The 20,830-nt window shown below is 34.4% G+C and overlaps 5 protein-coding genes across 19 annotated transcripts in view; 2 read left to right on the top strand and 3 right to left on the bottom strand.

Annotated features, from left to right (window-relative positions):
* Positions 1-12,025, top strand: part of LOC116427769 (EGFR adapter protein) — a 211,405-nt gene extending 199,380 nt beyond the window's left edge. For all 12 annotated transcript variants that reach the window (XM_031978508.2, XM_031978509.2, XM_031978507.2 and 9 more), the window contains 6 exons: positions 3,438-3,584; positions 5,572-5,760; positions 6,625-7,064; positions 7,541-7,762; positions 8,159-8,330; positions 9,707-12,025. In XM_031978508.2, coding sequence (XP_031834368.1) covers positions 3,438-3,584; positions 5,572-5,760; positions 6,625-7,064; positions 7,541-7,762; positions 8,159-8,330; positions 9,707-9,916 — 1,380 coding nt within the window. In that variant the 3' untranslated portion in view covers positions 9,917-12,025. The remainder of the gene's footprint in view (positions 1-3,437; positions 3,585-5,571; positions 5,761-6,624; positions 7,065-7,540; positions 7,763-8,158; positions 8,331-9,706) is intronic.
* The window catches only part of LOC116427772 (UPF0389 protein CG9231), an 86,097-nt gene extending 68,835 nt beyond the window's left edge, over positions 1-17,262 (top strand). Inside the window, exons 1-5 of one of the 4 annotated variants that reach the window (XM_031978521.2) lie at positions 14,876-15,065; positions 15,470-15,562; positions 15,665-15,801; positions 15,854-15,947; positions 16,037-17,262. In XM_031978521.2, coding sequence (XP_031834381.1) covers positions 15,666-15,801; positions 15,854-15,947; positions 16,037-16,283 — 477 coding nt within the window. In that variant the 5' untranslated portion in view covers positions 14,876-15,065; positions 15,470-15,562; position 15,665 and the 3' untranslated portion in view covers positions 16,284-17,262. Of the gene's footprint in view, positions 1-14,875; positions 15,066-15,469; positions 15,563-15,664; positions 15,802-15,853; positions 15,948-16,036 lie in introns of those variants that run through there. The other 3 variants (XM_031978523.2, XM_076370978.1, XM_031978520.2) reach the window with 3 other exon arrangements.
* On the bottom strand, positions 12,274-14,373 carry LOC116427771 (DDB1- and CUL4-associated factor 13). Its single transcript, XM_031978519.2, has 7 exons — positions 14,092-14,373; positions 13,612-14,009; positions 13,377-13,545; positions 13,151-13,298; positions 12,780-13,080; positions 12,531-12,694; positions 12,274-12,441 (listed from the first exon to the last, which is right to left on the bottom strand). The coding sequence occupies exons 1-7, from the start codon at positions 14,159-14,161 to the stop codon at positions 12,354-12,356; spliced, it is 1,338 nt and encodes a 445-aa protein (XP_031834379.1). The 5' UTR covers positions 14,162-14,373; the 3' UTR covers positions 12,274-12,353.
* On the bottom strand, positions 16,769-17,946 carry Ccdc58 (Coiled-coil domain-containing 58). The gene is made up of 2 exons (XM_031978524.1): positions 17,828-17,946; positions 16,769-17,327 (listed from the first exon to the last, which is right to left on the bottom strand). Exons 1-2 carry the CDS (start codon positions 17,870-17,872, stop codon positions 16,941-16,943), a joined length of 432 nt encoding a protein of 143 aa, XP_031834384.1. The 5' UTR covers positions 17,873-17,946; the 3' UTR covers positions 16,769-16,940.
* Positions 17,947-18,388: 442 nt separating this feature from the next.
* LOC116427827 (N-acetylneuraminate lyase) lies at positions 18,389-20,746 on the bottom strand. Its single transcript, XM_031978613.2, has 8 exons — positions 20,517-20,746; positions 20,167-20,228; positions 20,009-20,085; positions 19,730-19,875; positions 19,383-19,551; positions 19,086-19,231; positions 18,825-18,996; positions 18,389-18,741 (listed from the first exon to the last, which is right to left on the bottom strand). Exons 1-8 carry the CDS (start codon positions 20,637-20,639, stop codon positions 18,590-18,592), a joined length of 1,047 nt encoding a protein of 348 aa, XP_031834473.1. The 5' UTR covers positions 20,640-20,746; the 3' UTR covers positions 18,389-18,589.
* Positions 20,747-20,830: the final 84 nt, after the last annotated feature.

A 20,830-nucleotide genomic window follows, 5' to 3' on the forward strand; every position in this document is an offset into this window, starting at 1 on the left:
TTTTTATGGTCATATGTCTTGCAGCTTGGTAATGGCTGGCAAGCTGACCAGTGTAGGATTAATTGAACTCACTTTTGCCGATGGAATTCTCAGATTGAATATGTAACAATTCTTTTCGCGAATGACTTTAACGCGAATAATATTGCTCGTATACGTATTCGTAAAACGAGAGATGTTATTCTCGAAATGGCACGATATTTAAGGCAACAGTTCCGGCAATGATTTGTTGCTTATTAACGGCGCGTTTTCGAAGCTACCTAATGGATAGAGTCACAACGAGACACCCGTAGGCGATATCCGCTGAAACTGATTTCTCTTGCGAATTCCGTAGACATTAGCCGTTCACTGTCCGACATTGACAGCCGAATGCTAATGTTACCGGAGTTGTCATCGAGTCCCACAAAGCGAATAATCGATCTGTACGACTTTTGCTAGAGTGTTCGCATACCATTTCGACAAAAGAACTTTGCAGAAGAACAATATAAACAATCAGGGAAATGAAACGATTAGGAAAGTTAACATGGCGTAAAAGTGAAGTGATCCACAGTTGGAGAGGCGGCCTTAAACGGCCAGTTAAATTTAATCCGATTGTAGTCTCCGTATCGCTTAACTTCCTTTCGTGTGAACGTGACTCCTGTGACAACGAGTTAGCTGGCTACACTTCTTACGTTCAGCTATTCCGATGATATCTGGATAGCTATCCCGTTCAAAGTTAAAGGGGAATATTAACACGAGTTAACGGTATTTATAATCATATTAAATAAACAACACATCATTTATACCGAGAAATCTTATTTTAATTACTACGTGGATCGAGTATAATTTTATTTGAATTAACTTTGTAGTGATCCACAAAATCATACATTTTCAAATAAACTAATATCATGTCCTGCAGTCTTTCCAGTTCAATATTTATAAGCGGTGCATTCATTAAAAATTTCAATTATTTAACTTAAAATAGTGATTTTCTATGTAACTCTTATCGTTTCTCCTTCCTCCTTATATATTAATAAATGAAACCGAATAAGTTTCGAAACAAGCCAATAACAAGTAATCGGAACCTAAAATCACGCAGGAAACAAAGTATCTTTACAAAAGTGCCAATCCAAACAATATTCCCAATGAAAGCCGAACATCCTCCCAGAGTACGGCTATCCGAGCAAGTTCGCATGAAGGTTTCATTTTACCCGAAAGGACTGATCAATCCAGCGTCAACTCGACAATATGCCCGTAGCACGATCGTCAAAACCGATCGTACAACCAGTGCGCGTCTAATAAAACGAGCCGTTACAACGGTCACGGTTCGACAGCGTTATCGATTCCCTATCGGCGTCAGCGAGAAATTCACTTTACACGAGCATTTCTATGCGCGACCAGGGTAGGTGCTACACGACCGAACGAAACCCCGCGATTGTATCGTAAAACACGTGACGAAACGTCGAACCGGGCGAGCGAACGCGTGAAACAACTTCCTGCGCCGGGATCACCTGTTTCACGGCTTGTCGCCGGACGCCGTGCCGCCGCGACGTTACAGAATAAAATTCTTGCCGGGCCAGTTGCTAGATCGCCTGAAAACGCAAATACCAAACTGTACCGCCATATTCCGGGCCACGGGCACGAGGTATGCGGCGCGGCATCGCGCCGTCACAGAGCATCGCGTTCACATTCGGTTCCCATTTCGAATATCCGGCTTAGGCAACTGCTAACCACAACCACCGGCATAGTATTGAATGTGGCTGTCCTCCTCCCTTCTCTCTTTCCCTCGTTTTCCGCCATTTTTCTTGCTCCGTTACCCCCTCCACGTTACCCTGTTCCGTCGATCTGTCCTCCTCCCTCTGTTTTCACTCTCATTACTAGCGTACTCTCTTCACTTTTCCTCTCCATCCCTTCCTACCATCTTCTAGCGGACGTCGTTTTGTCCAGGCTCGTTTTTCTCCACGTTTCCTTCATAAAGCTCCCTACACACGCTGGAACATTGTGCGATGCGTGAACTTCTTAGGTTACTTGAAGCCTACTCTTCGTTGCGCAGAAGATGATGTCTGGAAGGAATGTGGATATAATATCAGTTTTCTTCTTTCTTTATCTCAAGTTTGATGCTAATTAGATATTCGTATGGTTATACGTAACCAATCGAAACTATAAATAAAACTTATAGTGAAGGTACCTTCTTGTCTGTGCCTTTTTTGGAATTATCTTCTGAGCAACGTTCAGTAGTTAGAGGATGAATTGATGTCTAGCAGCATAGTACAGGGGCAAGAAGTGTCTTTCACTAAATATTACCGTTTTGCAGTTTAGTAATAATAAATGTTTGTAAATTAATATAAAAAATAAGGTGAAAAAAAGGGAACCGACCAATCAGACCATTCTTCAGCTTAACTATCAAACAATCTCTCAATAGTACATCTGCATCAGTTTGTTTCCATACTATCGATTCTTCTCAGTTTGTCGTGTGATGCCAGTTGCTTCTGATGCTGATTCCCTGATGCCGAACTACGTACATTGCAGCATGTATCGTGAAACCTGGGAATCGATGCATCGGAACATGTGTCAACGTGTGTAGGAGGCTTAAATGCTGCTCGGCACACGAGATATACATGAACAGACTTCGCGCAGTCTATTTTCTGTATCGGCTTCGCTTCCGTTAGCATTCCCTTCGACCGTGGCATATGGATTACACTCGGTGTCTGTTTCTTCCCCCTTCTTTGCCCCCCCCCCCACCTGTACCCGAGCAAACTGCACGTGATACGACGCCGTATGATCGTTTGATAAAAACATTTTTGTACCACGCTTATCAGGATGAATTTATACAGGGGATTCCTGGGAATAGAATGGTCCGTCTTCGATCGTATAGACACGGTAGGATGGTCATGGGAAAGTGAAATTGTTTCTTGCCGTTTGAATAGCTTACGTTTTTGTAGATATGAGCTAGTGCTACTGGCCCCTGTTAAGTGGGACACCCTGTATGCTATAAATAGCTGTGATTGCTTGATGAAGAATGGGTAACCATGAAACTCTAGTTTCTGATGTATTATACGCTTATAGTACATATAAACAATTGCGTTCCATGTTTGACCATTTTGTAATATATACTGACACCGACTTCCAATGTAAATAAATGATATTTATTTTTAATAATCAATATGTTCACCGTCATTTTCCATTAACATTTCCCATCTCCCATTTTTGAATTCCATCTTGGAACACTGATGAACTTTGAAAATTAACACATTAACGATGGATGTCACGAATGCGTGGCTTCTTTTAACAATGGTTCTGGGCTAATGTTACGCTATTTGCTATTTGATTGTTCTCAAATCTGTCACATGTACATTTATACTTGAATAAGATAGTCATTTTAAATATATAGTATCCAACTAAAAGTAACTTAAAGAAATGGATGTTGTTATTAAATAATATTTTCAATATTATGCTTGCAGGCCGAGGAGTTGAACACCCTTGTCGGCAATGCTTTTCGTATGGCATACGTGGCGCAACTCCAGCGCCAACCGATCCTTCAGGATGTGATCTCACCGCAGTCATCGCCACCCTATCGCAAAGACAAACAGGAGACCCGGTCCTCGTGGGTACGTATTTTTTTCCTTTTTCCTAGGGGAACACTCTCGTTTCTTTTTAACGGACCATCTATACCTACCCCGTGGGAACTAGGTCACTTATACATTTCCCAGAAAAAACTATGAACTGGACTTTTCTGAAGTTTTATTTGCACTTATTAACAGGTTCCTTAATGTATATGCAATATTGAAAAAAAATATTAAATATCCTCTGTTTACTAAAATGTTAACACATCCATGAAAAATCATCAACAGTTCAACAACAATAATGCAAATCTTCTCTGAAAGATCACTCAATTTTATTCCTCCCATCTGAAAATGGCGATCGGGTTAATTACAGTGCGCGCTACATGCAACTAGGTCCAATTTATTAACTTCCTACTTTGGAAGTTTCATGCATAAAGCATGAAACTGTAGATCCTTGAAAAATTTCATTCCTACACCGTTAAACTTGGCGTCTAATGAAATTAAAGAGCAATAAACTAAACAACAATGGTCAATTGCATAAATGGTGAAACCGAACGTTAAAACAGCGGTCTCACACGAGACCTAATCTATTATTAAACACCGGTCCTACTGCATTTATTTCGTTCGAACAAGCGACATATATAGAGAACGCACACGAGACACTGTTTGTTCAAAGAATTACCCTTTGCTTCGATCGCTTTTCGTTTGATAGCAATTTTTCACGGTCGACCGTCCCAAATAATTGCCTGTCACCGGATTTTAACAGGACCATTTATCAGAAACGAAATTCTCTCGCCGGCCAGCCAGAAAGCTCGAAGAGACGTGGAAAACTTTATATCCAGGATCTCGTTGCTCGGAATTGGAAAAAGAATTCTATGTAATGACCGTGGCATCGATCTTTCGTTTGCCTTTCCGTTTCTGTTTTCTGAATGCACAACGGAAAAAACGAGCGGCAACGTACGCGCGGTGCCTCGTCCGGCTCCAGTAGAGGTGTCCCATTTTACGGGCTGCGTTAATTATAAATTCGACCCAAGTCTCCTGACTCCGTCGCGTTTCCAAGTAAACGGTCAGTCCGTCGCGGCGTGCCCGCTGGTTCTCCCCGCACGATCGTCCTGGGTATCGTAGCACTCTGTCGATAAACTATTCATCGGTTTCCAAGTTCCTTCGACAGGCTTCGAATCACTGGTACCGCGAGCCGTTCTCGAAACAATATCGGCTAGTGAACTTTTGGCTGGCACAGGAACTCTGTTCTTCAACCCGTTAAACATTCAACACGATCCTATTTTTTGTATTCCTTGTAACCAGTCGTGACTCGTTCAACCGGGAATTCTAACGCAGACGAAAACTTTTGGCAAATTGTTGGTCTACGGAAGTATCGTCCATATTTGAATTAAAAGAAAATGATATAATTGTTAATAGATTTATTATTGTTTACTGAATATTATTTCTATCGTTACTAACGACCACTTCTCAGCGCGATAGTAATTTATAGGTTCTATTTTTATAGAATGATTAATATTTGAAAAGAGACATAGTATAGAACATTTCGATAGACTCAACAATTTACGACCACGCGAAAAAGTGTCTCTCGTTACGAGTTCCGTGGAGCTTCAGGTAAATCCGACAATGTACGAATATCGATGGCGAATTAGTTATTCACAGTTTCTGCTGTGTTTCTATATCTGATCAATATGCGTGCAATTTCAGCCGCATAAAACACGTGACTTTAAATTCATAGGTAGGCAGCTCGTACACTCGTATAAATGCAAATGTTCACGAGTTGATTCGGAAAAAATAGGCATGTTTGGACGGATGTTTATTTCTTCGGTAAGGAATTCAATTATCGCGTTAGCGGTGCGGAGGCGCCTTTAAATTTCACCGGAATCTATCATTTTATCGCGGCTGTTTTGCCCGGGGAATGTTATGAACGCGCAAGATCCACGGTCCGCTTATTATTTACGGTTATCGCAGGGAAACACGCGAACGTTTTATCTTCCGTTTCTATCTAACAATTGAATCTGTATTATTGCAGAACAAATCGCTGGCTGGCGACAGTTCGATCGCCGGCGTGGGAGGTGGTTGCAGAAATTCATCCTCGAATTCGTGGCTAAAAAGTCGAACGTCGCCCACGTCCAGAACTGGAAGCGGTTCGTCTGCGGCGGACATGAACGTGCAGCTCGGCAGCGCCGGCTCGCCCACGCTGCGACTCGCCAGCGTGAAGGTATATACGCGCGCATGAATTCTAATCCCTCGTATTTCTACTGAATGGCATTTTTAAGAACCGCGCTGTGTTATTTTACGCCACTTAATAGTTGCACCACGGTTCTCAGGCTCGGCTCAAATAGAGACGTCCGCTGCGCGAGCTCAATACTGGCACGTTTTGAAATTTTATTAGCGCCCTCTTAACTGTACATGAAATTCTCATTTACATTGAAATTATTGCGTCCCCCCATTCATGCGCAGCAATACCACCACACCATTATAATTGCGCTCTGTCGGTCCCTGCGCTGTAACAATGTCGTCGCCCCCGTATTGTATCATCTCCTTCCTCTCTTCCTTTTATTTACGCCGACGAAACGAGCCTTCTGCCACTGCAATAAAAAAGTATAGATACTATTTCCGAGATTAGTATATACAATTCAATCACTTATCTTCATCAACTGTTAGAAACAATGTTAACATATTACCTATGTGTCAAGCCACGTCCACGTGACTTTCCATTCGCGTCGCGTGGGCCAGTGACAGTCTGTGTTACTATATTTGCGTATGCTTGTGAGATATGTTTTATAATACAATGAAAGGGAAATGATTATTAGTAAAGAAAGGTGGTGAAATACAACGTGCCAAATAAAATGTTCTTATTCAAAAATTACTTGTCATTATAAGAAACTTAGTAGAAAACAAGGAATAACATTTTTACAATGGTAATAATCATATGAAGTACCTTCTTCCCTTTTGTGCTTTAAGTTACAATGCGTCCTATACAGCTAAAGAAAACATGTGGCGATTTTTTAAAACAAAAAATTATCAACGAAGGTTCAACTATGTTAATTACATGTCTTTGTATCTGTTTTTACGAAACTAGACTCCGAACACGATTCCTGGTCTACGACCAACGCACAACTTCACCAATGTCCTTGGTCCCATAACGAACGAGGACGAACCAAAGAGTATCTCTCAGCAAAGTACACCAAGCAGCGACGAGAGCAACTCACCGACAGAACTTAACTCGTACAAGAGGCTAACGGACAAGCCACCTCTGATAAAGCGGCTGGCGATGGGTTTGACAGGTGGACGTGACGTTCTTGGTTTAAACGGCGAGGATGACAGCTGCCCCCTCGTCAGCGGTAGTAGCACGCCGACGAGCCCCTCGAACAGGCCGCATTCTGGGGGTTACATAAACGAGACGATCATCGACTCGGAGGGCACCAGGCCAGCGTACAACAAAATCCCCCCATCCGAGAGTTTGGACAACACTATCAATGCGTCCATCACTGCGAAAAATTTCAACATCGAGAACAACAGGTAATTCGATTATCACGGCCACTCGAGCGCAGAGGGGGTTTTATGTTCTGAAGGTACCCTAAGAAGATTAAGCCTCGGGATTAAGCAGTTTATCCGGTACATAAATATTCATTTGCAATATTGTTGAAAAATAGGGAAGACAACACATGAATTCATTGAAACATCTGAAGTGAGATGAATAATGTATTTTGAATACTAAATAAATATGGATTCGAGAACTCTCCTTTTTAGTTCCTCTATAATTAGAGGTAAGGGATGGGAACTGAGGACACAAAGCGTTTAAATTAGCTTTCTGAGAAATTTCGCATGGTGCTTGAATTTTTCTTGTGATAAATTTGAAGTAAAGTAGTTTATATACGTGAATGGTATTATTCGACTAGGGTGAACAACATGTATTATTTTTGAAACATTAAATTTTAAGTATGTCTATTCAAGAAGGAATTCCTCATTACAAAAGATCCCTGTTCAATTTACAGGATAGGACACAATTCCCCGCCGAGTTCAGGAACAGAAACAGAATTCAAATCAAAAAGAAGATCTCAGATTAGTACCTCGAGCAGTTCGGTACCTGCTGACGGAAGTACTCACGGATCGACGCCAACACCGCCACCCCTGCCGGAAAGAACGGACAGCTTGAATAACCGCAGCGAGGAAGCCGAGTTGCGTAAAGCTCCGTGGTTCCAAGCTGGCATACCAAGGTTCATAATTGTTTCTTCTTTTTTAGAACTCGTTTCGTATAAACATTTATTTTGTTGAGCAAATGATTCGCGTGACATTTCACTTAACAAAAAATATTTGCAATTCATTATCCCTGTACATGCTTCAATATTATTGGTACAAAATATTGCACAAATATTCACCATATCGTCGAAGAAATATAAATTATATTTTATATCACAAAAGATTGAATGAGTACAGTTATAACAACAGTTATAATTTATCCACAAGGGATATAACAATTACTTTTACGGTTTTACACGATCTATGGCGTCATATTGCCCATCTATGATCGAGTTTCCATCGCTGACGTTATTTTCGGTGTTTATTTGCGCTGATTTGCATTTTCACGGCATCGTGGTCATTTATAATTTCAGGGAAATAACACTGGAAGTGTTGAGCCAAGAACCGGAAGGAGCGTTCATGGTGCGCGAGAGCACCAGTAAACCCGGATGTTATGCCCTTTCGCTTCGAGTGCCGCGCGAATTCCAGCCAAGCGGAATAGCCCATTACCTTATAATGCGTACGAACAAAGGCTACAAAATCAAGGTAAATCTCCATTCAAGTCTTCGCCGAGCTGATCGCCTTTATAAAAGTCTTTAAACGCTTGTAAATCAGCTACCCTGGGCTGTTGTAATGAACACTTTCGCTGCAGCGTATGAAATTCATTATCTTTGAAAATAATTTGGTGTACTGTGAAAGAGAATGAAGTGTTTGATGTTCTTATTATTATCGCTGCCCTTTGACATAGTTAAATATATTGGACATAGTCAATAGAAACACGGAGCTATTTGAATATATTTATACAATATTCGTATACTTAAATTATAAATTTATATAACTGTATATTTCTATATATTCTATTAAAGGTAGAATTAGAGATATATAATGTATCTATTTTGTATAAAGTACAATATGAAAAACCAAAATATTTAGAAATATTTTAATTATCTACCGTTAAAATCTGGCCCAATGTTTTAAAAGGATTACGCTTTCTGGTTAAATAATTTGTTCTTTTTAAATAAACCTCGAACGGAATAAATGAATCGTATCAAAAGGCGGTTTTTTTACTGAACCGCTTTGTATGAGTGTTAATTAGTGCACCATCGCGCTTGGCCCGTAGCTTTCAGTTCTGAAACATGATAATGGGAGAGATACCGTGCAAGCATGAAGTTACTACGTTTGTGCATTTTGCTGTTTGGCCACGTGTATTTAAATGATCGAACTTCCCTTGTAGGATAAATTAAATGGGTCCGCGGACTTTGATAATCTCTGAAACCGGTATAAATGAGTTTCGCTGGATGTACCGTAGGGAAATCAAAACTCTCCCTTCTCTTTTCGCCCGGAATTGCATTGCTCCAGTAATACGTCGTGAGATTCAAATACATACGACAACATAATCATATTGACGTTGCCTTGTTTAATGAATAAATAATGCATTACATTCGAGTAAACTAAAATACTCCCCTAATACGATCTCCGTACTGTTTCGATAATTAATCAGAACGATACAGGATATGATGGAAATTCGTATGTCTAACGACTCGTAATAATAAAATAATTTAATACATATTGATACGTACACTTTCCTGTAATTCAAATATTACCAATCACAATTGAGAATAATTATTTGCTCATTATTTGCATTGAACTGACAAGCATTCATTTGTGAATATATTTAAAATTCACATTTTCCGATGCAAATAACTGAACCGTTAATGATATAAATGAAATGACTTTACCAACGAATACAGTCGTATACGATTTGAAAAAAAACTGTTAATCAACGAAGTATTATTTACTTACGAACGCAATTATAAGGACAGACGATTTACTGAAATCCGTGCTTTCATCGAGACAAAGCTGACGTATAATTAATATTGGGAGCGAGCACTGATTGCACTTTTTTTCATCTTTTGTTGCAGGGCTTCACAAAGGAGTTCACGACACTGACTGCCCTAATTACTCACCACTCGGTGATGCCAGAATTACTGCCGTGCCCATTGTCATTAAGCCGATACAACCCTAGCTTCGTGAAAAGCGACTCGAACAAAGATTTCGCGGACATCGATTCCGATCCCGATTACAATACCCTCGCCGACTTCCGTAAGATGATGGCCGACCTGAACGTTTAGAATGAATCCGACGATCGAACCGATTCGGACGGTGTTCATTCCCCGCGAATGTTTGTCTCTGGTATTTTATGCGATCGAGGCGAATTCGTGCCGAGACGAGAGACTGAATTACGCTTTAAAAAACGGGATCGTACACAAAATGGTGTGCGACCAGTGAAAACACGAATCATAATAGAATCGCTATACCGTGATGTCGTCTTTTCTTACGCCATTTTAGTTCCAGGCGTATTCGTCGAGGAACGAAGGGATTTCTTGATTTCGTGATTGACAAAACAGGAAAAAAGAACGTCTTCGCGTCCGAAGAACGTTGTATGTTCTTCGCGTACTAGTAGGACATTGCGAGAACGATATAATGTATAATAAGGAATTTACGGATCGCTATTCTTAACAGAAATAACGGCGAATCAAAAGTTGAACTGCAGTGATACATATTCCTTATACTTACGAAATGCGTGTGGAAGGGTTTCGCGTGGACCACGCTTTTTGCACGTAGGGGAACGTAGCCCTAGACACAGCGGAACCACGACACCTGATATCATTAAATCAAAACGCAGATAAAATGTTTCGGGAGTACCTTATCGACATGTTAACGTGACCGGACGCCAGCTGTGCGAAATAGAATATTGAAACGCTGACTATGTTCACAGGTAGTTTTCAAACGGAACGAGAGATCAAAGCGAGATGAGTATATTTTTTAATGTCATTGCGAACGTCTTCGGAGTGGATTTCGTTTCGAACGGACTGGTGAAAATTCATTGGCGTTGCGATACCGATCGAATTTAGTTTAGGAGTGTCCATATCGCGGAATTACGTTGAATATTGAAATTCTACCGGTAAAGTATTACCAAGGAAGTGTAACTTTGAATTAGATTTTATACGTCGGCAATTCGATTAAGTATAATTTTTCGATCAATTGGGAAAGATGAAGGGGAGAACCGTTCCCTGGATTCCGTAATTAACGTTTCACGTGACTATACGGCGTGCCGGGAAATTAATGTACATGTGTTCATATGTATATAAATTATAATTATTGTTCTACCATACTACTTATATTTAATTAAATGGAACTCGACGGCAGCGTTACAAAGTGCTGTATCCTTGGAACACTGGCGGGACGAAGCGTAGTTTTTCGTGGAACATTTAAAGCCGACAGAGAAAATAACTTTGAAGTGGTAATTTAATCGGTCGACTAACCTAGTCTTGTACAGAATTTGCGTACGCATAGTGAATATTAAGAGGGAAACATAAGAAAAGAATAACGGTTATGTGTGTGTATCAGCCGATATTGTCTAGCGAAACGACGAAACATATGCTGCTTTTTGTATGCCCAAGAATATAGAACATTAAGGAAGATACTTCGCGCGACCGCTACTTTGCGATTTTTTTTTTTTTTTTGGTTTGTTTAGTACAGAGAGTATGAAGACGAAAATTAAACGATTTACTCGCATAATTGCCAATCCCTACGCCGAATGATACGGACGCATTGAATCGCATTACACAAAAGGCCGTCAATTTATCCTACGTAAAACATCACATGAAAGACAGACGACAATTGATAAATGTCAAAATAGTATTTTAATAAGAAGCTTATGCGGATTTAAGTATCTGATGTCGAATTGAATACAACACACTTCTTGTCATGCTACGTTTTATGTATAGAACAAAAAAAAAGAGAACAGTAAACTTGTTTCGCATTGATTTACGGAAACTGACTCGAGTAAAACGCATAGCAGCTATAATACGGACTTCAAAAAGTAAAGAGGTGGTGCAACAACAAATCGCTTATCAAATACCGTTGAAAAATACAAAGAATAAAGACTCAGCATGATTTAGCTAGTTTGCTGACATTCGTTGTGCTTGGATATCGAGAGCAAAGTACATACAGAAATGTCTTTGTATCGCCAAATTTATTAACGTCTGCTAAGGTAAATACGCGAGAAGAAAATGGAAGAAAATTAATTAATCGTTGTAATCTACGCTAAGCGAGACATTAATCACTGCTTGAAGTTTGTAACGGTTTACGAATCATTATAGCGATGCGTTGTATAATTTTAATAAAATTATTTATTACAATAAACAATAAATAAAATAATATAATTTAGTCTACGAGCTAATGTTATTCCCATTCACTTTACTTACCCTTTGAAATATATTATGTTTTAATATATAAAAAGATGTCTTGTGCCATTCACTTTCTGTAAATTCTAGTTTTAATAATTTTTTATATTAGTCTATTATATTATAGGAATTATTTTTTCGCTGAGCAGCATTCAACGAAACGAAAACATCATTTTTATTTGCTGTATACATATTGATCAATGAGTCGTTAGGGATTTTAATAAAATCAAAGTATAATGTTTTCGTTTGTAATGAAATAAATTTATTATTACATTTATAAAACAATGCAGACAGTACAATAATATATATTAATACTTTATTAAACGTCTTGTCGAACAACATGTCTCTGTCTCTCTGCAACAAACGGTACTGTTCCCGGTTTAGAATGAGTACGTCTGTTAGCCTCCCTGTAAATAAAAAATAATATATGGCAAAACAGTCTAGTAAATAATAAATATATTTTGTATTGCTTTCATCCTTTAGAGTTGATACGTACTTTCGTTTAGTTTTCTCACGAATTGTATGTAGCTCGGCTTTAGCCTTGTAAATGTGTTTCGGAACTTGTCTATGCCGAGCAATTCGCTTAACCTGAGGGTGCGCACCAAACTTTTCTTTTAATGCTTCACTGTAATTGAGACTTACTTTTTCTCTAGGTTTCAACTGAAATAAGACATGTTGTTAATAAAATTAGTACGAAAAGAGACAAAAAAGTGAAATATAGAAGGTAATTGTTTGAACTACATACCACACCCAATTTTTCTGATGCCTTAGATTTCCAAATTCTAATATTCATTTCGTCACTGCCACTGAGAACATATTTATTATCCAGAGACCATGCTATACATGTTACTCTTTGCATACGTTTTGTATGATATATTTCTCGAGAATGACCCTTATTAGATTCAAAAATACGAATAGATTTATCATAACTACCAGTCACAAACTCTTTTCCAGTTGGTGCATAATCTACATCAATTACAGCATCTACATGATCCATATGCACATTTGCTGGTGATTTTAGATTGCGAATATCAAAAGTGTACAAACTGAAATAGAATAATTACTACTACATATTTTGATATTTCTAATAATATAATATGATTTTTACAAACATACTTATAATCTTCATTGGCACATGTAAAAGTTACAGCTTCCATAGGATTCCAACACAATTTATTGGTTTTTAACCTCATATATACTTTCCGTAGAGGGCCTGTTTCTCTAGCATCATACAATATGATGCTACGATCACTTGCACAGGCAGCTATAAAATAGATTTAAATATTTATAATTTCATGTTACAATATTTTTGTGTGTTCAAAAGAGTTTCTTATAATTTTACCAAACAAATTCGACTGAACTGGATTGTATTTAATATCATATAAACTATCAACACCCCACTTAAATGTTTTAATTGGTTCATTTCTGGTTTCTTCCCAAAGATGACATACTTCACCACATGTTGCAAATATAGGTTGTGCTCGATGATGAGAAATTCCAGTAATTATAGTCTAAAAAATATTTATAATTTTAAGTTTTGCATTCATAATACTACAATTTTTTTTCATTCATCTTACTTTGCTAATAATTGTGTTTACAGGTTCCTCCTCTTTGCCAAAGGATGGTTTTTCTGCTTTCCATAGTTTAATAGTTTTATCATTACCAACAGTAATAAGATGATCTGCATTCGTGCTATACACAATGCCACGTATTATATCATCATGTGCCAAAAATGTACGTTCACAAGTTCTTTGCATAAGATTCCATACTTTTAATTCACCATCAAAAGCACCACTGACAAGTGTAGATAATTGTGTAGGATGTTTGCAAAGGATAGACACTCCATCTTTATGACCATCTAAATTTGCTACAAAAGGCTTTGCAAATACTCTTTCTAATTTTACTGCATTTAATGCCCTAGTATATTCTCTAGCTGCTTCAAAAGGATGTAATGATGGATCATAATTCCTAGGGACTAAACATATATTCATATATTGTTAAACATGATCCTGTATTTTAATTTACGTACATTATATTAACCTTTAAACGTTACTAACCTTTGTGAATATCACGTTTTGTTTCTCGTAGATAATGATCTGGATTTCTTGATAAAATTTTTACTTTCATTTTGTTAAAAAAGTAATAACTATAATGTAATCAGCATTTATTTAATCATATAATCACTAACGAGGTATAAGGATAAATATTGCAAGTGTATCAGACTTGGTATGACGTTCTGAATTACCGAGTGTATAAAAAATCAGAGGTTTTGCTCTGCCCTCTCTCGAGAGTTATGTAGTCTTTTCACTTAAGCACTACCACACGGTTTGTATCTGAAACTTGAAACTGATATACTACATCTGTACTTATACTATTTCATTTTTATTTTAAAATTGATTGTTTAAAACAATTAGTCTTACATAGAAATATACACATTTTCTAAGAAATACTTTATAAAATGGAACTATTTTTCTGAATGTTTGAAATTGTTAATTCAAATATATAAATTACAAAATAATATTCTTAGTCTTTATTGCACAATATAGAAATTTATTAATCGATCCTAATTTTTTAAAGTAAAAAAAAAGATACACAATATATAATCATTTTTAAATGAATATTAGACATCAGATTTTACAATTCAATAACATTATTTTCAAACGGTATATCTACATTTTTCACTATGCAGAAAAGTAAAATCGTTGAACAGTATCTTTTACGCATGATCATTCTTATTTTTATATTTTTACACATTTTTTATCTATATAATCATCAAATGAATTAAAATGACCTTTCAAATAATTTTTGTTTACTTTTTAGTAAGTTTAAAACTTGAATTAAAAAAAAGATACTACATCTTATAAAAATACATATACGATTTTGGTAACTAACGTTCATTTAGGAAAACATACTTACACACATGTATATATATTATACATAAGAATGAGATCGTGCTGTCATGGATTCAGTAGCTGCTGAAATAGAGGATCAAAGAAAGACGAAGAGTTGTAATTACCAATAATTGTCCGAAGTGAGTAATTATCTACAGCATAATGTGCTCTAATGTTTGATTTGTCTGCATAAGTATATGAAGTTTGCTATGTATAGTACAGAAAAAATTAAAAGACTTTTATTAATTGAAAGGTTGTTTCAAAAATTGTTCGGTCAAGGTCAATACGTACAACCTAACGAAACATAGTTTTTCTTGAATACTCTGTTATAAATGCATTTTATTTGTAGATACATAACCTATCAAGAATGTGACAAACAACATAAAATTGTTAAATATAACACAATTGTTTAAAGTAAATTATGCACGTTTGTAAGATTGTAATTATTATTAAGAATTTAAATATTATCAAACTATAAGAATTTTAAATAATAAATGCTTAAATCCGTTGATCAGGAATTATAACATTTCTATTTAAAATAAAGTTATTTCAGTGTATAATAATCATATAGGGAAAATTTTTGTATATGGGATGAATACTCTTAATAGTTTGACTAAGTACTTATTTGTTAGGACATGTAAGTAACATTAATCTATTTGAAGTCATTGAAATTATTTAAGTCAGTGAATGAAGTATATAAAAAAGTACTTTCCTATAATAAATTTTTTAATTTTTATAGAATGCTTTATATGAGATTTGTAAAAAAATTCAAGTTGCCAACAACTAGGCAACTAAGTACTACTTTAGTGAGGAAAGATAAACTACCAACTACTGAGGAAAAACCAAAGAATGAAAACCGCCATCAAAATGTCTTAGGTAAAATATAATTTACTTAGTCTGTAAAAAGCTAATGTTACTTTATATTTAGGATCAGGATTGCATGTTCCAACTAACTTCGATAAACGAATATTAGTATGGATGAAAGTTTATCCTAGCATGGATAAGGTTCCTCAAGCAGTTCCGTGAGTATATTTTATATTTTTATAATATTATTTTATCTATAAATTAACAAAAACAATGTTAAATACTATTTATATTTTCTATTAATTAGTTGGAACACTATGTATCAATCAAGTGTAAGAGCAAGAATTCGTGTATGTAATTACATGATTCTGATTGTAGTCATAGGATTTTTAATAGCTGCTTATCAAGGAAAAACAGAAGCAGCAGGTGGTAGACATGTAATAGGTGACAGGGCAAAATGGTATGCAGAAATAAAAGAAAAGGGAAAAGCTGAAGCTGAAGCTAAACGGAAAGCTGAAGCTGAAGCAGCAGCTAAAGCTGCTGTAAACTCATGATGGAATAATTAATAATAATTAATAATAGTATACTAATTTAAAAATTACTTTGCTAACATTAAAATACTTTTCTAAACTTCACAGTATTCCTTTGAAAGCAATAATATTTTGTATTATGTATTTTGAAAAAGCTAGTTATTATAACTCTTAATATACACAAACATATATGAAATGTACATTGTAGAAAAATCTAAAATTTTTGTATTATATATTTTGAACAAGCTAGTTATTATAACTCTTCATATACACAAACATGTATGAAATGTACATTGTAGAAAAATCTAAAATTATAGAATATATTTCAAAGTAAATGTACATTATTTAAACTTATTTAATAAATTATTTGCAGATATTCAAATATTTGTACTATTTCTATTACTAAGATATAAATCTTTAATAAAAAAAGAAGATTCCCTCAGTCCACAGGTAAATGGTTAAAAATGGTTTTGATAACAATCTTTTCTAATAAAAAATACATGTAAATATTATGTAATAAATGCTGTAGCTAATTATATTTGTGGTTGTGTCTAATTACATTTGATTATGATTTCTATTAGGTTATAATAAACTACACATCTTTAAGCGCAGTTAAAATTATAACCATAAAAATATAATACAACTATGTAAATTAATTAGATATTCAGTAGTATTATAATATTACAGTTTTAAACTCGATGGTTTATAAAAGTTACGGCATCTTTCATAAAATATTTGAAGTGTCCGTTTTCTTACAATTTCCTCTATATTTAGTTCAGATTGCAATAAGCGCATAGTATTTTGTTCTTTTTTCAAAGTTTTAAGAAGTTGAATATTGTCATTGTTGTTGTCCCGTTCCTTCTTTAACTGAATTACTTTTTCTCTTGAAGAGCTTAAGCATTTTGTAATAGCCTGTTCTCTTTTGTTATGATTTGTCTCAATTTGTTCAAATAAATCCTTACATTTTGCTGTAGAGTCTATTTCAGCTTTAAAAGACTCAGTTGGAATTGTTGTATTTAACATGTGAATAATATTATCATCCACTTGTCGCATTTTCCGCAATGTATCCTGAAACGAAATAAACTCGTATTGTAAATAATTAAAAAAAACAAAAAAATATTTTAACTTATACAAGATTATCCAGTTTAATATAAAACTAAAAATATAATTATTTCAGAGTTTTAATAATTTTTCTTTATAATCTTTTAAATGTTGTATGTATCTATATTCAGTAAAAACAATACAATATCAGATCATTATACTATACGCACATGTGGTAAACTAACCTTATCGGACATATAAAAATTAGTTCAGAATGTGATCAGTTTAACTTAAATATTAAATTTTATTCTTCCTTATATTCATTTGCCAAAACAATTCTTATCGTAGCATTTGTCAATGTATAAAATATTATATAAATTGTGGTATAACCTTAATTAAATTAAGGATATATTATGATATGAACAAACAAAATATAACTTGAAATTATTAATTTTACTAACATATTTAAAACTTGTGAATATTAAACTTGGTATTATTTACAGCATTTTCATTTATAATAGACATACCTGAAATTGTAAAAAATCGCCACATTCTACACTCATGGCTGCCATATTTGTGACTGGTGCATCACCAACAGTACTGTACGCATGCAATGTTATACAGATGAGTACAAGTACAATAAACAACAGAAGGGAATTAATTAATTAAAAAATTTTTATTAATAATATATTATTCAGTATAACTATAAAATCTTATATTTAATTTATGTATATCATCTTATTGTTTTATAAGTTTTATTTAATATTTAACTCGAAAATGATATTTTTGTTATAAAAGTTGTATATACTTAAATCATCTGAAATAATATTACATAATAACAACGATTAAATCATTACATTGTTAATTATAAACTGATTAATTGTTTACAACTATTAGTAACCCGAGTGTTTGTTAGAAAAATATGAAAAATAGTTTTACACAAGTGATACTGACAATCAATTTCTACTCTAAATTGGAAAAACTCTAAAAACTTATTTCATTTGAGTTAGGTTATTGTTGAAGGCTAATTTGATTATAAAATACATAAGAAATATTGTGAATCTGATTAATTGACAATTAAAACTAACTTCTGCGAAAAACAAATTATTTATTAAAATTCTTTACAAGGATATTAATCACTGAAAAAATCAGTAAATAATATAATAATTGAAAAATTAATAAAATTTGAAATTTTTTATAACATTTGGATAAGACATATTAATTGAGCAATCATGTACAAAATTTATGATCTTTTAAAAATCCTTTTTGGTAGTATTACAATTAGAATATTATTTTCTTATTTGATATCCTAAGTTTTGCAAATCATTGACCATTGATTTCTTCATTTCTGGTGATAAACTGTTCCATAGAATTCGTGTAGGTCCAACATCCACTTTTGTTAATAAAGGCATTGCTGTTTTCATAGTTTCTACCCAGCTACCTATAATTTAACATTAAAATGATGAGTATAATTTACATTATGGAGATACAATTTATTCTTTAGATGTTATTTTCATATATTACCGTATTTCGATATAGCAATTACAGCTTTCGAAAATTCTTGTTGCTTCTCTCTTGCTTTCAATACATTTCCTGCCTTCCATTCCGCAAGAATCTCTAATGTAAGCTCTGGAAATACGTTTATGCCTGTTGCTATAAATGAATCCATTCCTATGGCACAGCCGGCGTGCAATAACTGCAAAAAATAAAATTATAATAACAAAATAATTAGTTGACTTTATTTTAACATGTTCTTTCGTAACTTTATGCAAAAATAATTAATACCTCATCATTGCCAAGGAAAATGACATATTTTTTGTTATTAGCGTTTAACGCTCGTGCACCTTCGTCCAAGTTTGAGCTCGTGAATTTTATTCCTACGAAAGTTGGAATTTGTTCACCAAGGGATTCTAAAAATTCTCCCATATGCACTGAAAGAAATCATCCAGCTTTATTAATACATAATGCATTATAATAATATTGTATTATATATCTATCATTGAAAAATATTTTTTTTTTTCATTAAATCAACAAATTTGTTATAATTTTAGAAAATTATTCTGTTATTAAATATTCACTTACCATTGACGTTCGTGAACATAGGAATATGGTAATACAGAAGCGGTGTGTTTGGGGCTGCTTTGCTAACTAATTTCAAATATTCGGTCAACTGATTTGTTGTTGTTGGTTTAAAATATAATTCAGGCAGACATAACAAGGAGTCAACTTTTAAACTTTCCGCATGTTTTGCCTTCAAACAAATATATTTTTGTTTGCATTTTAATTGTTCAGAAAATGATGAAAGTTCGGGATGTAATAAAATTAAATTAACAATCTAATTAGTCAAATTAGATATATGTTTAAATAGTAAAATTTTGTCAATGAATATGTATGAACGTGATTATTGCTATAGAATATTTTATACATACGAGCTCTAGAACATCTGGAAGAGATGCACCCCCTATTTGGACCATCAAATGTTGCTTAGTTGTTTTTACCGCGTTTGCCCATGCTTCAGTTACTAACTTTCTTTCAGCTACTGACATAGATGGACCTTCTCCAGTAGTTCCATTTACTGTTATATATAAATGACATGAAAACTTATAGTAAAAAATTTTGGTCTAAAGATCACCTTTATTTTTTGTAAACATACTGAACAAGAAACAAAAAAAACAAAGAAACGAAGTGATATTAGAATCTTTACTTACCGAGAACGCCAGTAATTTTCTTTTTAGACAAATAATCAGCATATTGTGGGATAACTCCCAAATTCAGAGTTCTCTGGCTAAAGTGAGCAAAAAATATAAATAATATTAAATTTTTCATTAAACTTCGACAGTTTCTTGATATTCCTTAAAATTTTTACCTGTCATTGTTAAAGGGTGTTAATACAGGAACTAGAAGTCCCCTGAAAGTGAACGGTGTTTTCTACAATGAAAAAATGTTTATTATAACTAACTTCATCTAAATTCCATTATATGAAATTAAATAAAAAACACACTGACAGTAATATAGGAAATTGGACATTTGATCAAATAAAGCTAAGGTTAATAATATTTGTTCTTTCACGAAATTTTATTATATTACTCGTCTTTATTGTATTATAAAATGAAAAATACCTTTAACATGCCAAAATATTTAAAAATTCGTTACAATAAAATGTTTGATTAATTTTGATTGAATATAATTTTTAAGTAATTGTAATGAGTTACGTACCGGCATTGTGGGATGCGAGGTGAAGGTACCGAGAATCAATTGACAAATGTGATGCACTACACTCAACGAGAGGAATATTTCGTTCAGCCGTGATAAGATTGTACTTCGTATCAGGCATCGCATATCGCGTGTTTACTCTCTTTAAAAATCCAAATTTTATATGTTTTATTTGAATACATTATGATAACTATAATAACAAAAAAAAATAATCTCCAAGTACATAATTTACTTATATCTTTATTCAATTTCTATGAACGGTACAATGGTTAATAATTGAAATATAATGAATGGAAAAGTATCTGTAGAAATGATAT

Source organism: Nomia melanderi, chromosome 9 (assembly GCF_051020985.1).
Source record: "Nomia melanderi isolate GNS246 chromosome 9, iyNomMela1, whole genome shotgun sequence".
NCBI classification, from domain to species: Eukaryota; Metazoa; Arthropoda; class Insecta; order Hymenoptera; family Halictidae; genus Nomia; species Nomia melanderi.

What these genes read in the sequence shown, in the direction of transcription:
- LOC116427827 (XM_031978613.2), bottom strand. Translation starts at nt 20,639, where the DNA reads ATGCGATGCCTGATACGAAGTACAATCTTATCACGGCTGAACGAAATA. An exon ending in CCTCGCATCCCACAATGCCG is followed by an intron (nt 20,229 to 20,516) that starts GTACGTAACTCA and finishes TTTTCATTGTAG; the next exon opens with AAAACACCGTTCACTTTCAG. An exon ending in TTTTCCTTGGCAATGATGAG is followed by an intron (nt 18,997 to 19,085) that starts GTATTAATTATT and finishes TATTTTTTGCAG; the next exon opens with TTATTGCACGCCGGCTGTGC.
- LOC116427771 (XM_031978519.2), bottom strand. Translation starts at nt 14,161, where the DNA reads ATGAAAGTAAAAATTTTATCAAGAAATCCAGATCATTATCTACGAGAA. An exon ending in TAAACACAATTATTAGCAAA is followed by an intron (nt 13,546 to 13,611) that starts GTAAGATGAATG and finishes AATATTTTTTAG; the next exon opens with ACTATAATTACTGGAATTTC. An exon ending in CGTGAGAAAACTAAACGAAA is followed by an intron (nt 12,442 to 12,530) that starts GTACGTATCAAC and finishes TTTTATTTACAG; the next exon opens with GGAGGCTAACAGACGTACTC.
- Ccdc58 (XM_031978524.1), bottom strand. Translation starts at nt 17,872, where the DNA reads ATGGCAGCCATGAGTGTAGAATGTGGCGATTTTTTACAATTTCAG. An exon ending in GCGATTTTTTACAATTTCAG is followed by an intron (nt 17,328 to 17,827) that starts GTATGTCTATTA and finishes ATTTCGTTTCAG; the next exon opens with GATACATTGCGGAAAATGCG.